Source organism: Daphnia pulicaria, chromosome 7, assembly GCF_021234035.1.
Source record: "Daphnia pulicaria isolate SC F1-1A chromosome 7, SC_F0-13Bv2, whole genome shotgun sequence".
Classification (NCBI taxonomy): domain Eukaryota; kingdom Metazoa; phylum Arthropoda; class Branchiopoda; order Diplostraca; family Daphniidae; genus Daphnia; species Daphnia pulicaria.
The window spans coordinates 17,179,203-17,196,066 of NC_060919.1; the positions used below are offsets into that span (position 1 = coordinate 17,179,203).

The 16,864-nt window shown below is 43.0% G+C and overlaps 2 protein-coding genes across 6 annotated transcripts in view; one reads left to right on the forward strand and one right to left on the reverse strand.

Moving 5' to 3' along the window:
* Nucleotides 1-5,146, forward strand: part of LOC124348833 (calmodulin-binding transcription activator 2-like) — a 29,624-nt gene extending 24,478 nt beyond the window's left edge. For 4 of the 5 annotated variants that reach the window (XM_046799146.1, XM_046799142.1, XM_046799145.1 and 1 more), the window contains 4 exons: nucleotides 1,173-1,247; nucleotides 1,838-1,862; nucleotides 2,087-2,279; nucleotides 2,877-5,146. In XM_046799146.1, the coding sequence (XP_046655102.1) occupies nucleotides 1,173-1,247; nucleotides 1,838-1,862; nucleotides 2,087-2,260 (274 nt within the window). In that variant the 3' untranslated portion in view covers nucleotides 2,261-2,279; nucleotides 2,877-5,146. The remainder of the gene's footprint in view (nucleotides 1-1,172; nucleotides 1,248-1,837; nucleotides 1,863-2,086; nucleotides 2,280-2,876) is intronic. The other variant, XM_046799143.1, reaches the window with a different exon arrangement.
* A 1,118-nt stretch (nucleotides 5,147-6,264) lies between these two features.
* On the reverse strand, nucleotides 6,265-15,346 carry LOC124349095 (ly6/PLAUR domain-containing protein 6B-like). The gene is made up of 4 exons (XM_046799603.1): nucleotides 14,290-15,346; nucleotides 8,840-8,920; nucleotides 8,609-8,742; nucleotides 6,265-7,796 (listed from the first exon to the last, which is right to left on the reverse strand). Exons 1-4 carry the CDS (start codon nucleotides 14,423-14,425, stop codon nucleotides 7,593-7,595), a joined length of 555 nt encoding a protein of 184 aa, XP_046655559.1. The 5' UTR covers nucleotides 14,426-15,346; the 3' UTR covers nucleotides 6,265-7,592.
* Nucleotides 15,347-16,864: the final 1,518 nt, after the last annotated feature.

Here is a 16,864-nt window from a genome sequence, read left to right on the forward strand (position 1 = left end):
AATTTGTTGTTTCCTTAATTGAATTGCATCAGCGCTGATGTCTTTGCGGAAGCGGAAACCTCACTGGGATCGAAATTTGCTCCCCCCCCCCCCCCCTGCCAAGTTTTATCTCTCTGTGTGTGTGTGTGTAACTTCCATCTTCGGAATTGTGTTGGTTTTACCATTGCCCGAGACAAGTCGCTTGTCTGTCGCCATAACGTCCAATTAGGTGCCAGGACAATAGACAAGGCGACATTCGTGTGTGAACTGGGACGGCCGAGAATGAGAGATAAGTCCCACCCCACCAACCCCACCCCACCAACCCCACCCCACCAACCCCACCCCACCACCAGCCGGTTCGGGATTTTCCCTCCCGGGACGGCTGGGCTCCTACTTGGCTCCTCACTACAATCGCCATTAAGGAAAAGACGAACCATTCACATGAACGGCAGTTAATGTTGGCAAGAGACGGGCGCTGGATACGCTCCTTCCCCTTTTGGAACGGAAACTTTTGACTTTTCAATAAGGATCCCTTTCAATATCGGTTCGATCCGTCTTAATTGGAAAGGCTAAAGAGGAAGAAAAAAGAAGAGAGAAGACTGTCGAGTGTAGAGAGTAGCAACTCCCAAGTCTGGGGGGATCCTTGATGGGAGCCACAGTGCTCCAACAACAGCAACAACAACGACAACCACGTTTTTCTTAGCTTTATTATGCACATAGTAGTTCCCATAGCTGCTTTTCCCGTCATCACAAATTGACAAGACTCGTTTCGCTTAGGGATGTTGTTGTTGTTGTTGTTGTTGTTAGGCTACGTATTGACAGAGGAGGGGGAGGAGTAAGGGCTAGCTCCTTGTTGGGCTTCTCCGTTTTGTTCCCTTTGGCTGGGCAAACACACAGGACACGGGGTGTATACGTATATCGATCCCCTTGTTATCGTATCAAGACCAGATGGTTTCTTTCATCATCTCGGCGAGGGTCCAGTCCGGCCCAGCGGAGAAAATGTCGTCCGAATGAAAATCAAAAATATAAGAAAGAATAAGAAAACTACCGGTGCGTTTGGCATTGGCCATTTTCCGGTCGTGTGTGTCCCACTTACGGGCCAATCGAATGTTGTTGGCGGACAAAATCGTGAGCAATGTCCTAATAATAATCATCTCTGCTTTTTTGTCCAAATTGTCCATTTTCTGCTTTAGACGGACGTACTCTCAGCGGCGGCAGCACCAGGCGGCCAGGAAGATCCAGCAGTTCATGCGTCAATCCAAGAACAAGTGAGTTCCACCCTCCACTTTTCTCCCAGGAAGTGTTTGCCATTTTCCTTTAACGGTTTCGATAAGGTTAATCGTCATCCGCACCACGTAACTATCGGAGTCTCAGCACTATTAAACGAATCAATCAATCACTCGAGTGGAGTGTGTGTGTGTGTGGGTGGGTGGGTAGTAGAGAGAGAGAGATCCTTACGTGGAGTGGTGTAAATCAATGCGGAAGCAATCCAATTTGATTCTGTCCGCTTGGAATTTAATTAGATCCACCCCAGTCTTTCTTGCAACCGGATGAAAAATTTCTCTTTTCTCCTCCTGCTGGATCATGTAGTACAGTAGATTATTCAATGGCGGTGTGGCAGTAGAGTTGGGGGGGGGGGGGGGGTATATTGTCTGGAGGGGTCTCTTTGAGGTCGATCCAGCTCGTGATGGATCGTCCGCCATAGTCATCGTTTTGAATGTCGTTTCTTTTTTGTTTTTTTTGTGTGTGTGTGTCATGAGATTGATGTTTCGTATATATTTGATTCATCTTTTAACTTGTTCTTCCACCTTATTAACCATGCCGCTTTGCGACTACTACTAACACCTTCCTCCTTCAGTCTGCTGGATGTTGTGGTGAAATCGGTAAGGTGGACATCTAATCATATTCCGGCCCTTTTCTTCTCATTTTTTCTCTCTACTTTGTCCTTTTGGTTTTCTGTTACATTTCTTTCCCTCCCTGTTGATTATTCTTTCGCCGTCGTCTTTGTTTATGCCAAATTATTTTTTTCTTTATCCAGTAGATGATCCAGCTGTGCACGGACCTTATTGACTCATTTTGTTTTGTTTCTTTGGCTTGTCGAATTCAGGTTGCAGAGAGAGAGGGCGCTACTGCGGGCGGCCGAGTCTCATCCAGCAGAGAAGCCAGCGGATCATCAACAACAACCACACAGAGCAGTCCCGGCAGCGGCAGCAGTCCCAGCAACTCCAGTTCCAGCGTTGGATCCGTCGGAAGTTCCATGACCTACCACAATCTGAATTAAAGAAAAATAACTAAAGGAGGTAAACCCAAATTCAAATTCTTTTATCGCAAGTTTCCGACTGTCTGAATCTCGGCCGAGTTCATTTCAACTCTTGAGGGCTGTTGACTTCTTTATAAAAATGGGTGGCCATAAGTTGTGCAACCTTCTCCTCCTCTGTCCATTACGTTAGACGCAAAGCGGTGCCCGTCTGGCACTCGCATTATTTGTGTGTGTCGACCCAGACGGAGTCTCTAGTAGTACTCCCATGAACAACAACAACAACAACACACTCTTGCCTTTATCTTTCCTTCTTTTTTCATGAACCTTTCTCTCTCGTCAGCTGGGCTATTACTCGTCCAGCTGTCTTGAAAAGAACGAGAAAACGACAAAGAAGTCCTACTACTACCCCAAGTTCTTTTTTGGACAGTGTCGTTATTTGTACGGCGGAGCTTTTCTACTTTGGCTCTTGTCCGCCCAGAATAAAGAAACTTTTTTGGTTGTGTGTGTGTGTGTGTACAGCCAAAAAAGAAAACTTTTAGACGGCCATTATTGATAATCAAATTCTAACTTTTATTTTTTTTTTTTTTTTTCTTCTTGATATTTTTTATTTTTCTGGTTTTTCTTGGGCTACTCAAAGTGTCGACAAACATTCGGTGGGCTACACAGCGCTTCCGGCGTCATCAACTGAACGTAAAATGCAGAAAAACATCAGAACGACGTGCGAATCAGCAATTGAATAACATCAGCGCCAAAACAATTATCAGCCACACCACACACAAGCTCTTTCAGAGAAACTGGTCATGATCGCCTCCCCCACTACAACACTGCCCCCCCCCCCCCTCACTACTGGCTAAACTTATCCAGTAACTACAATAAAGCGTCGGTTCATATTTCATTGGATTGTGTGCGCTGCACGGGGGCGGTGTCCCAAATGAATATGCCGATCGATATTTCCTTCTTCTTCTTCTTTTCTTTACGTAGTTGATTCTTTCTTCCCTTTTATAATGCTGGTGCCCACCTTATTCCATCTGGGGGATATAACACACTACAATTGATTTTCTCCCCCCACACACGCATCCGCACACCCCCGTGCAACCCAACACTGGAAACAAAAACTCGGATTCTTCTGTTTTGTCCCCCATTTTTGTGCAACCGATTTATTTTTTCCCCCCTCCAACTGGATTCAGTCACATTCCTTCAAGAACAAATAGCATCGACAACAAAAAAAGGAATTCATTTTGGCCTACCCTGATCTATTAATTTTTTTCCGACTTTTGTTATCCGTTTTCAATTTTTCTTTCCGAAGAAAAGAAAAAAATCTTGCGAATCAATCAAACTTCGATCAAATCTTATACACGGTTTGTGTGTATAGCGTTGACGGTAGTTAAAAAAAAAAAAGAGAAAGAAACCCCAACCCCGTGTTGTATCTAACCTAAATGATGTGTAAAATGATGTGAACGTATTTTAAAAAATTGGCTGTCGGTCGCTCGTTGGATCGAGCCGACGGCGGTGATTGGTTCGGACGCATTTGTTGTACATATAGACAAAAAAATACGGGACGACGGTTGGTACTCAATTTCACGTGTGCTACTACATTTCGCTAGTTCTTTTAGTCAAGTGGAATTTCGAATTCTTTCTTCTTTTCCCAGTTACAACAAAAATATCAAACCCGGTTTCAAATCCCCTGTGACTACTCGGCGTTTTTTTTTTCAATCAAATCAGTACCATATATATATAAACTTATGTATGTCTGTCTTTGAGTGTCAAAAGAAAAAACGAGAGAGAGAGAAGGAAAAGTTATATAGTCGAGGGAGAGTCCCTATTTTCAAATGTCATCTAGTCTGTGATGTTTTTTTTTTTGTGTTTGCGCGCCTGAAACATTTTCAAATTAATTTTTAATTTTTGAGTTTTTCTTCTCCAAAAAATATTTCACGTTGGTTGTGTGAGTGTCATTTTTTTCTCTCTATCTTTCTCTACTTTTCCCCCCAAGTTTTATCTCTCCTGCGTCACACACACACCTCATTCAAATTCAATTTCTCCGCAGTTTGTGGGGGGGATCCAAATGCTCTCTCCTTTTTCTCGTCTTGTTCTTCTTGTTCTCTTCTGACAGGGTGTGGCTTGTTTTGTTTTTCTTTCTCCATCATTCTGTAAAAAAAAAATCAAATCACAAAGAAAATTGATTGTTCGTCTCCCTTCCAGTTCCGGATTTCATCAGATTGCGTCGATTACAAACGAAAACAAAAATAGCTGCGAAATCCGTCAGCTGTCCAGAAGAGAGACGGTACTTTCAAACAGCCTAAACGTGTAAATATATATTATTGAATGAAGGCAGAAGAAGAAGAAGGAATGGGAAAAACGGGAGGAGAAATTTGTTTTCTATTTTTTAAAAAAGAGTTAAAAGTAAATAATAATAATAAGATATCGATTGCTGCTAAAAAAATAACAGAGCCCCTCCCAAACATTTCCTAGCAAATTTTTTAATTCTTTTCATGAATTATTATTATACCTCATCGATTGAAAAAGGGAAATTCTATTCAGTTTTATTTATTTTTTTCATTTCGGGCTCTTCTTTTATTATTATTCATCTACGGTTTCCATTAGTTTAAATTCTGCTGCTTCCATTTCGAATTGAAAACTCTTTCACACTTGTATCGACTCAAACTGTTCAGCAAAATTGCTCCAATCCTATCGTAATATTCATTATTGTCGTCGTTATTTGTGATGATATAACATTTTCCTCTTCTCCCCTTCTAACTATAACAAAATGAATGAATGACATCACCAACCCCAACTACCACCCTTTTTACCCAACTTCTTTGCGGTCGTGAGAGTTCTTATTAAAATAATAATATCGGGTATGCCTGCGGTTCTTTCTCTCTCTCTCTCTTTAGGCGAAATTTGAAAACCCCCCAAAAACAACAACAACATAAAACAACTTGTAACCAATAACAAAAGACAATACTTGTTGCCCTCCAGATAATACTGTAATTTCGATCGAGTTTTACTATTGATTCTGTCTGTCTGTTTCCTCCATTTCTAACCAAGAAAACCAAACAAATCAGCTCCGAAAAAATCCCTGCCACGTCAACACACATTGTCCTCTCATAATATATTTACCCACCCAATTTTACTCTGTCGTGAAATCGTCAACATTTGTCTCCCGACTGTCAACAATAATTCACGCGTGAGAGAGATCCTCAAATCCTGCGGACGAGTTTAATTTGACGACTCGGGCAATTTCCTTCCTTCCTCCTCCATCCCCCCTCCCCACACACACACTCACGCAGAAAACACTCCTGTCCCACGACACTATCCTACTACTACTATACTATACTACTAACTAAAATTAAAAATTGAAAAAATTTCTCGCCCTCTCTTTCATGTTGTCTTTCTTCTTCTTCTTCTTCTTCTTCTTCTTCTTCTCTCCTTTTCTTCTTCTTCTTCTTCATATTTTGGCTTTCCTTTCATCTTCTTCTACTTGTACGATTTCTCTCCTTTTTATATAATAATATCTCCACATTATTATTATTATTATTATCATTATTATACATATACATAAATTATATCACTACTCGGACAGGTCTCTCTTTTTCGCAAAATTTTATTCCCTCTTGTATTCAAATACAAAAAAAGAAAAAGAAAATTCACACATATTTCAATCAAACATGGTCATATAGAATTACAATTATATCGTCAGTTTTTAAAACACACTTTTTTGGGGGGGGGACCATCGCTGCGATGGGAGAGCATTTACAGCATCACATTCATCGGACACGTCAAACACGATTTTCCTCGTTTTTTTTTTTTTTTTTTTTGCTTAAAAAAAAGGAGTGAGGAAATGAGTACGGTATAATTATATTATATAGAAATCTGCCAACTAAATCATAATCCAGAAAAGGTTGAGTTGCGTCATAACTGCCGCCGGATTGCCACCGGATTGGGGGTATATTTTTCTCCGTCTATATTTGATTGCGTGTCTTGTCTAACTGTCGTGTCGTGTTTGTTCTACTTTTTTTTCCTTTTCAAAAATGGATGTCTCTTCCCCGATTGGCAAATGTTAAATATTTGATGCTTGCGCAATTCACTTTCAATGTCGGGGGGGGGGGGGGGGAAGAGAAATAAAAACAATCTCTCGAGGGAGGAACACACACACAAACCAATCACGATGAGTTTCATTGGTTGCCGGGCCGCCACAGTTGTGTGTGTTTTGTGTCAGACATGAGCTCGGGAGGGAAAATTCGATCGTTTTTTATTTCGTTCCTTTTCTTTCTTTTTTTTTAGTATTTGGTTTGACATTTGACCGTCCGTCCTCCGGGACCTCCTTTTCCATTCCTGATGGGATTTTCCCAAAATTGAATTGAAAAGAAATCAAAGTGTAGTTTATCGATCCCGGCCTTTTTTGTATTTCTCTCTCCCGACATTTTCCGGTTCCTTTGAGTGTGTTGCGATGTCCAGATCAGTGAAACAGGAGTGGCAAACAATTCTTCTTTCACGGTATGTGTGTGTGTGTGTGTGTATGTGTAATCAAAGGTAAGTGACGGAACAATTTCCCATTTTTTCTTCTCTTTCTCCTGTAGATTTACATGAGTGGAAGTGAATTCAATTGCGAGTGCCGTCGTCAGGAGCACTTTTGCAGCTGCTATAGGCGTGAAAATGAATAGCGTCACATTGGCGGGATGATGAAGGAGCGATATAATAAAGTATACAAAGGGCGTGGCCAACGACAGGCGGCTGTGTGGGGGGTACGAGAAAACTTGAGATCAACTCAAGTGGCTGCTGAAGCGTGAGGTGACTGTTTGTGAGAGTGAGAGAAAATAAAAGGGGGTGGAGGGGGGTAGAGAGAATATAGACGAAGGAGGAAGAGTGGGGTCTTGAAGCGTGTTCAAATCTCGCGCCTCATCAAACACTTGTATAATATATGGTTTGTACCCAGTAGCTCGACGTTTTGTTTCTTTTTTGTTTTTCTATTTTCTGTTTTATTTTTTTTATTTTTCTTGACATTTGTCTGCCGTGTTATAACTGCACGACGGGTGATAAGGCACGACGAGTGCCGCTAGGGTCTTATCGTGTCGGCGGAGGGGGTCCACGATCCTTCAACAGTTTTCCCCTTTTTTATTTTATTTTTTTGTTTTTATTTTTCTCTTGCAAAAGTTGAGGGAAGATATAAACCGCCCGACAGTGAAAGCTTCAATATTTTATTATTTTCCCTCCCGATGTAACAAAAATAATGGAAAAACAAATTTGAAATTTCCCGCTGGTTTTTTTTTTTCAGATTATTTTTCAAACGTCCTGATATGGCATTTTGGCTTGTCGGGAAATTTGGCAACACGATCGGCGATCCTTTTTCTTGTTTTCAAATTGTCGTCGAAGCCGACAGGAAGGTGAGTAAGCCGAGAATGACGATGGCCGTCGTCGTCCAGTTGCATCCAATAAGTCCGTGAGTGGCAGATGAAAAAGCCGCTGTCCCGTCGTCGTTTGAGCGATGGAAAACGGCGGCGCTCACGTTGAACGCCACCTCTTCGTTGCAGTAGCTCAAATCGCAGCAATTCACGCATACCTACAAGAGCAAAGTAATAGGAGAGACAGACACATGCCAAAGTATGTAGACAATTTGCTTTCCAGGCTCCCGATTATATTAGTAGCATCGTTCACAATCACGAAACACGAGCTCGCGCTGGAATGCGCCGGAATGTTTGATGGATATTGAGCCCGCAGCAGTATCGGACGTCACACTATACTAGTGGGCGGATTTATTAATATTACAGTCTCTAACTACTTAAAGATAAATCAATTAACAATGATGTCGGGTTTTACTTTTTCTAGACCCTTCCCCCTCTTTATTACCTGACTAGAAAAAAGTCGATTATGTCAGTTAGTCGACCTCAGGAACAAGTCTGAACAGGTGCGTTTTCTCTCTACGTCCCGTTACTTTTCGGTTAGTTGTTTTTCAAATGACAATTTCAAAGTGAATTTTTGATGATGTCAAGTGCACGGAAATTTGTCTGTTTTGTTTTTGTGCCCATCGAGATTTCCCAAGAATCAATTTCGGTAAGTCGTGATTCATTTCATTATTCAACTGTTAGCGTGACGTCCCAGACGAATGGCTTGGCACAGAGAAATGATGGGATGGAAAAATCTGGTAACTAAAATATTTGTGAAAGAAAAAGGGACGGGTGGGGATGGATCAATAAAAATCGAGCGGCAGTTTCCCACGAAATAAAAAGAGACAAACGAAGAAACGGTCGGGAACTTTATTTTTTTTTTTTTTGAAGTGCCAGTGTACACAGGCAATCTCCATCTTGTTGTTTTATGAAAAAGTTCAAAACAAAACAAGAAATTTTATTTTTTGTTTGATTTCAAAAGTCTTACCGTTTGATTGGTTGTCTTATCGCGACGGCATCCGACCTGCGAGAAACATGTCCGCGGTGTGGCGCACGTTTTGGTGACTGCCAGCGTTTTGCCCCGGTCGTCCATCACGTGATGTGTGTGGCAGACGGTCAAATCTGTCGGAATAATCTCCCGCTCATTATTTTCGCTCCTCCTCTCCCTCCCGTCAACGTGTATAATTGCATAATTGTGATTCGATTTGCTCAGACTAACCTGTTGGGCAGGGCCGTTCGATGGCGTAGCGGTTGCAAATTTCGTTGCTAGTCACGTTGATGCAATAGTAGCAGGCCATCTCTGTTGAATAAAATACAAAAAGCCCCAAATTGTAATGGATCATGTCGGGACTACGAAGGATGGGGGGGGGGGGGAGTTGGCTTCGCGGTTAATTAGATTCCCATAGTGTTCCATTATTCCCATTCAATTTGATCACGCACCGAGCATTTCCATTGGTCGATGTTGCGGTCGACTCGTCCATCATTGTCTCTTTCATAATCAACGTCACAACGACCCCGCCGACCTCCCATCGGCCACCGTAAATATGCTCTATACTCCCGTCCGTTCCCTATGTCCGTCCGCGTGATTTGAAACCCAGTTAACCGTGACTGGACTGTACTAGTCCGAGATAATTGACAACACTTTCTAGCTCTCTCCGCTCCCTGGACCTGGCGAAGCTTTCAGTTGCGTCGACAGTCAAAAGTCCTTGACTTGTCTCTCTCTCTCCCCTCCAGCTGCGTGACTCCATCATCTTCTGCACTTTCGGTCGCTCGTCCGCGTACCTCCCTTTCCGCCGAGTTTGGCCCAGTCCAGAGATGTTTGCCCAGCACTGGCCAACTCCCACTTTTGAAATCTCCAGGGCCACTCTAGCAGTTCAGAGGGTCGAGATTAAATAGTGAAATAAGGTTTTTTCCTTTCGAGTTTTATTTCGTAAATAAAAATAGGAGCCTGGGCCATTCGTTCAATAGCGCCAGGAAAAATCTAAAATAAAAAAGAAGGGAGGGAGGGACCGACATCTAAAAACATTTTTGTTCGATTGATCGATCGAAAAAGATCACCGCTGTCGTTGTGTCGTGATCCCAGAGCGGATTATTTCAACCCCGTCCGTCCGCACACACAGACGGATCTTTTTTTTTTTATCCTGTCCAGGACCCTCTTCACCATTTCGTGTGTTTGATCTCTCTTGGTCTCTCTCTCTCTGCTACCCCATAAACTTGGGGGATTCTTCTTCTTTCTCCTTGGCCGTTTACAATCCACTTTATACTGGGCCCCTTCTTACACTTTATACGGCCTCTTTCGTCCAAGTCTTATTTTCTTATCTTCTTTAAAATTTTACGAGTTTGATTCCCAACGTGTGGCTATTCGACGAGAGACAAAGACCCTGGCATTCGTACATAGTCCGGTTATTATATTTGTTTTTCAACTTGTACAATTTCAGAAAGGATTCCTATAGAGTTATAATCTTTAAGTCAAACATTCTTTTGGGGGAGCCAATGAAAATTCGGGTGAAAATGGTTGGGCGACCGGGAAATTGTCTTTGTTAGTCTAACCAATTTTTGTGTGTGGGGAATCAAAAAAAGTTGCGTCACCGAAATACATTTTCTACGGACGACCGAGCATCAGCAGCGGTTACGTGTTTAGCCTGCCGTATGATGGCCAGCTCCCCTCGACATTTTCTCTCCCCTTTTCTTCCTTCCGTTAGAAGCGAATCAAGAGCTATTAGCCGGTCAGTTACGCCTGTCCAGCGCAGCCATAAGCCCATCCGTCCATATTTTTCTTGGGACGGGAGAACTGTACAGTGTGTCAATAGTGTTGAATTGAACATCTTATTGATCGTTGTGCTACTGCTGCTGGCCCTGTCTGCTCTTACCAAAAAAGGGAGGGACCTAGTGGCAACTGTGTGGAAAAGATCGTGTCCATCCGCTTTCCGACCCTCCGCCGAATCTCCTTACACACACACACACACACAAAACATATGCATACACATATATAATATTCCTGTAGTTAGATATTAACAATAAAGCTCTGACGATACCCATTGAAAAGCCACCACTATACAATGGGTGGGTGGGGCCGTCGTCTGCTATAGGATATACTATACTACTACTACACCACAGGCCATTATTATATACCGAACTGTAGACCAGCACACATGCCAGTCCAGCTGCCAATGGAGAGAAAGTCTCTGCTCCACACACACTCTAGACCCCCCCAACCCAACGTCAAAATGAAGCGGGACACACACACACAATTGGTGTACATTCATATGTTGGCCCATCTAGCCGATGTGTGTGTGTTGTGCTTTGGCTGCCATGTTCTTGACTGGATCCATCAGCGTCTCAGACAAAAGACTTCTCGCTCCTGGTTTTTGATACACTATGCACATATAGACGTCGTGATGATGATGGGTTTTCTCCTCCCTCCGCACACACAGATCCCCGGGACCTATTCGACCATATTCTCTCTCCGCTCTGCTCTGCTCTACTGTTCTAGTCCAACGTCTATAATAATAATAATATGTAGAGCCCAGCTTGACTTTCACTCGTTCATCAATCCTCCCTCCCACGAGAACCTTCCATCCATCCGTCCGTCCGTCTCAGAGACTCGTCTGCGCTGAATATAACGATCCTGCCAAGCTCCAAGATGAGCTGAGGGAAATGATGAAACTGTCTGTGTGTGTGGGGCGACTAAAAAGGAGAAAAACTAAAAAAGGAAAACTATACACAGAAAACGTTGGTGCCTTATTCTTGATGAAAATGATTCGCTCCGGAGAGCAATCTGCACACTATTCTCAAGTTACTTTATAGTCTATAGTCTATAGTAGTCTAATTGTGTGTGTAGAAAACATTTGAACAACTTGTGCTGTCGATGTAATAATCCTATTCCTACAAGATGTATATAACATTTGGGGTCGACGGAGAGTAAAAAAAAAGGGGGGATGGAAAAAGCAATCAGATGTCGTACTGTCATCATCATCTCTTGCAGTTGGCCATTGTCTTGTGCTGCAAGTGGGTGGGTGGGTGATGAGTTGAGCGCAGAATAGACGGGCGGCGGTGGTGGGGAGAAATGATATTGACGTCAAGAAGATGGAAGAGGTTATCATTATTATAGGTCTTGATAATAATGTGTGGCAAAACACAGTTACTAATAGCTCTCTGTCTCTCCTCTTGGCACACATACTACAACAGTTAGGTGTGTGTTTGCCTCTCAAGTCTATACACACACGCAAGACCATCCGTATAGTTTTTTTTTTCGGGGTAGGGGTGTTGGTCGGAGACGGGCCATCACTAGCACTTTAGTTTTTTTCCGGATTACGGCCCAACGGGACTTGTGTGTACCGAAACTCTTTCCTGTACACACAGCCAAAAAAAAATAAAAGTTTTAAAAAAAATAAAAATAAGAGAGTGGGAGAAGGCCTATGTACAGATTTCTCTTCGCATCTTGTTGGGCTTTTATACACGGAATCTTCCAAAAAAAAGGCGACTATAAGAGCGAAAGGGAAAACCTTGTGAAAGGAGGAGGAGGAGTCTGTAGTGTGTTGAATAAGGAGAGGAAGTGAGCGGGGAGAAACTTTGAAGGCAATCATTGAGCCCGACCCTCTCTCGTCTATACTCGACAAAGTGTGGAAATAAAAGGGACACACTAAAGTCTTGAACTCTTGACGACGACGACAAAATCGATGAGCGATAGATGCTTGTAGTACAGCGCACTGCTTAAATCATTTTCAAACGGATTTGCCGAGCTCCTGTCTTAACCATGTCGTTTCATCAGCATCGTGTAATCGTAAGGAAATTAAATTTGAAACGGGGGGCGGATTAATGACGTCCTTGTGTGGGTGGGTGATCGGGGGAGAACGGCCAAAACCGACACACCCATCCAACGATCTTTTTGAATTTTTTTCCCGCGTTTCCCCCCCCCCCTTTCATAATCAACTTTTTTTTTATTATTCCTGTATAGACGCCATTTGAAATCGATCATGACAAAGATGACGTCAACTTACCTTTTATTATATTTGAGTCATCACATTGTGTGCGAGCACACTGTGAGCTGGTAGGGATATATCTCCGGTATATTACAACTGTTAATGAACACGCTTGTTCCCAAAAGCCCCCTTTTTTCTTTCTTTTCAAATGTAAATCGTCCCTTCTATGCATTTGCAAAATGCGCGCGGGATGGAATTCTTGATCATCATCCTCGTCCTTATTTGACTCTTGTCTTTCAACTCTTTTGTAGTGACGTAATTGTCTTTTTTTGTTGTTTCCAGTCAAAGACAAAAAGGAAATCAATCTGAGAAAGGAGCTAGGATTTTCGCCCCTTTTTTGTTTTAAATGGGCGCCGCTGATTGGCGTCGTTGCCATTTTCTTTTTCCATCCGATTAAGCTACGAGTTTTCATCGCGTCTACTGGCTTCTATAGAATTGTAAGACTGTAGAGAGAGAGAGAGATGACATTGTATTTATGGATCTGGGCCATCCGTATTTATTGCTATCAGGTCAAACGAATCAATCATGATTAACCGGTTAATTGCCAGATGGTAACATCCCTCCCCCTTCCCTTTTTTTTGTGTGTGTCCTTATCGACCGGGTGGGAATGGCCCCGCCCATTTTTGGTAATTTGGTTTCAAATAGACCGCGCACGGGTCGTTCATTAATTTTTAACCGAGAAACCAAATTGATCTCCCCCCTTGTTTTATTTCCTAACTATAGCTCAGAAGTGATTGAGTTTACATAGTATAATATTTTGTTGAAAGCTGAAACTCATTTTCCCCTGCCCTCGCCTTATATTCTGAAATGTAATATTTTCCGCGTTTGAAAAAAAAATTTGCGCTCCGCTGAGCCGTGAGAGATATTTCTACTTTTCTATTCCATCTTTGATATGGTGGTGCTCTCTACGAGTATTTTATGCATTATTTGTCTGGCTGTATATATGTTGGATATTTTTTTGATAGTGAACTCTGTCTCTCTCTCTCTGCGTGAAGAAGCGCTCCCTGTTTGTGTTTTGTTTCGAATAATATCTCGGGCACACTCTCTCTCCATCTTTTTCTTTTCCGTGTCCCGTCCCATCCATTTTCGATTCCACCCTCCCTTTCGGTCCTATCCGGAATGATGTGCGTAGGCCAAGCGATTTGAAATACAAATAGAGAAATATTTATAGCCATGTTGCTCTTTTGCTCCAGGGGTGGGGGGGGGGGGATAGAATAAAAAGAAACAAAGAAAAAATATAAGAAAATAAGAAATAAGAGGATCCTCCGTGTCTTCTTTTTCCTATCAATGATGTGTGTGGCGTTAAGAAGTATATATAGTCCCGGAGACACGTTCAAATCACGTCTAAAAGCTCTTTGACGTGACAGACGAAGCTATAGTATATCGTGCAACGGAGTATAGGAACATTGTGCCGTTGTTGTACATTATTTATCGCGCCCCATGTGGATGTTTTGAACTCTCTCACAATAACGGCACTTTGTCCATTTCCGCGCCAAGATCTATATTTTGCAGGCAAGTGTCATTTGGCGCCAGATTCGAAAATCCCTTTTTTTGGTTTACCTTTTTCTAACGATCCGTCAGACAACGTGAATTCTCGCCGGGATCAAAATGGATTGATGACGTTTAAATTTGGAGAATAGTCAAACGAAATTCAAAGAAAAACGGCAGGCGCATCACTACTACTCACCGTCTGAATGGGCATCGAGGTCGAAAAGATGTCCGACATTATCGTCTTCCATCGACATGAGCTCCGATGCCGACATTGCGGTAAATGCAACGACGGCCAGCAGCAGCAGCATCAGAGATATTGCCCAATGATCCATGATGCCTGTGGCCGGTGGCTCGTTTCCCCTTCCTGGGGGAGCGATAAGATTTCCTCGTAGTCGATCCCGCAAATCGGAAAGAGTCAAAAGAAGGAGATGAATCAGAAAAGATATCGCTCGGGAAAAACCACTTTCCACAGCAGCAGCAGCAGTTTATATTTCGTTTCGCCTTCTCGGAAGAAGAAGAAGAAATTGCGAGATGATTTTGTCAATCCATCATCGACGGGTGGGTTCAGTTCACACGCGCTATGTATCCATCACATGACACGCTGCACAATATAAATGGGCCCGAAATGTCAGAGCGGATATTTGAGGGGAAACAGGCCAGTCCAGTCAGAGTCAACACAAACAGAAATGAGAAAAGTGCTGGCGGATTTTTTTGATTATTCGAACGGCGGAGAAAAATTTTAAGTTGCGACCGTCTCGCCATCCGCCGACCAACTGGTGATCGGAGCGTATCTTCCCGCTGGCTTTTGTGCTGCCGGCCACACCACGCACTCTGTGCTGTGCTGTGTTGTGTGTGTGCGCGCTGTGTGCTGGCTGGCCCCCACCGCCGCGACGCCGACGCTCTGCTTGCCACTCATATCGTGTGAACGCCCTTTTTTTTTCAATTCTATTTTTTACACCCAACATTATCCCCATTTACTTTTTTCCCGGTGATCCTCCCGCGTGAATCCAATCACCGTCTGTTATTTTGTCGCCGTATTTATTATACGTATCTGGCGACAAAAGAAAAACCTAACCCAAACACACCCCCTTAACTCCCAAAATAAAATCTCTCCCGAGATGAATTCTCATCAGTCAAATGGCTGTACATATAAACCCCCCCCCCCCCCTCCGGTGTGGAATCTCATTTTCTAGCGATTTAGACAGCGACATTTCGTTTCGTTTTTTGTTTTCACTTTTCTTTTCACTCCTCAACCCCCAACACCGTGTATATAAGAGGTTTATCGGTTCACGACCGTTGCCAAACCGTCGAGAAAAGTAAATTTCTTCTTTCCGTGTTGCTTTTTCGTGTTTAGAAAAACCGAATAGGATGGGGACTGTGTGTGATATCCCTTGGACCCATTATTTGATAGATCCTAACCATTTCTTACGATTTCCAGTTTCCTCCCTCAGCATTTTGTTTAGTTGCCAATTTTATTTTTCCTCTTTTTTATTTTTCCTTCCTTCCGGCAACCAACACCGTCGGTTTTTTCTTCTGAACGAATCTTCAAATCAAAAGGGGATGTACACATCGAGCCAAGAAATAGGAGCCAAGGAGCGCGGGAGCTCTTAAGCTGACGGAATGAATCTCTCTCGCCTATTTATTGTTCTAGGATCTATTTCGGTCCAAACAAATTTGATTGGCATATCACAAAAAAGAAGATCATTTAACGCCACCATCAAGTCATCAACACACACACACCCACCCACCCAGCACAGTGATGCGAGATGTAATTGAAATCAATGGTCCACGACTCATATTATTATTTAGACTGTCGGGTGCTGGGGAAGTAAAATACAAAAAGGAGCTAGAGAGACATTGAACAGCTGCTTGACACAACACTCTCTCTCTTGTCTTAGCTCCGGGTGTGTGTGTATATTTTCTATTTTAAACGGTTGCCAGAGCGCGGGCTTTTTGAATGTAATTGAAAGTGCAGCCAAGCGCCAAGCCAGCCAGCCAGCACCTCTCTATGCATATAAAAGACGTGTGCGTCTTTTATACTCTCTCTGCTCTCTGATGTCTGATGTCTTATTGAAGTTGGCCCAGCAAACCATATGCTGTTGCTGTTTCCTTCTTGTACATATTTTGCTCTTGATCTCCCTTTGGCGTCCTAATGAGAATTGCTTCTTCTTCTTCTGCAGTTTCGACTCGGATGTGTCGGCTCGCTCCAATCTCTCGCCGAATAACTTTGGCCGTCCTGCAACTGGCACAGCACACACACACCCCCACCATCTCAAACATCTGCCCCTTTTCCTACTTTGTCGGAAGAAATAATGCATCAGCATCCCGTCTATATGATTCCATCTCTTGATGCTGCTGCCTCTTCTCATATATGCATAGAGTCGTCCAACTTTGTATTAGAAAGCCCTTCTCCCAATCTTTCAAGATTCCATTCGTCTGAAACCCGACAGATTCATTTTTCAATTCGGGACAGTCTCTCACTTGCGGTTTGAGAATCAATCGCCTATGTAAAAGGTGGAGTCTGAGGTCTATATGTAAGGTGCTGGGCCAATCATTTCCGTCGGCTGAGTTGCCAAGATCGGCCTATACACCTGAGAAAAACGTCAACTTTCCCCGTGTTTTCACGTTTCCCGGACAACATTATATAGACTCCTACGCTTGTTGTATAGGAGGACGACGATCTGCTCTTGTAGTTAATGGCAACCGCATCGAATTGCGGGTGCGGTGGACAAAGGGAAATGAAAGTGGGTTGGAGTGTGTGGGAGGGCGGA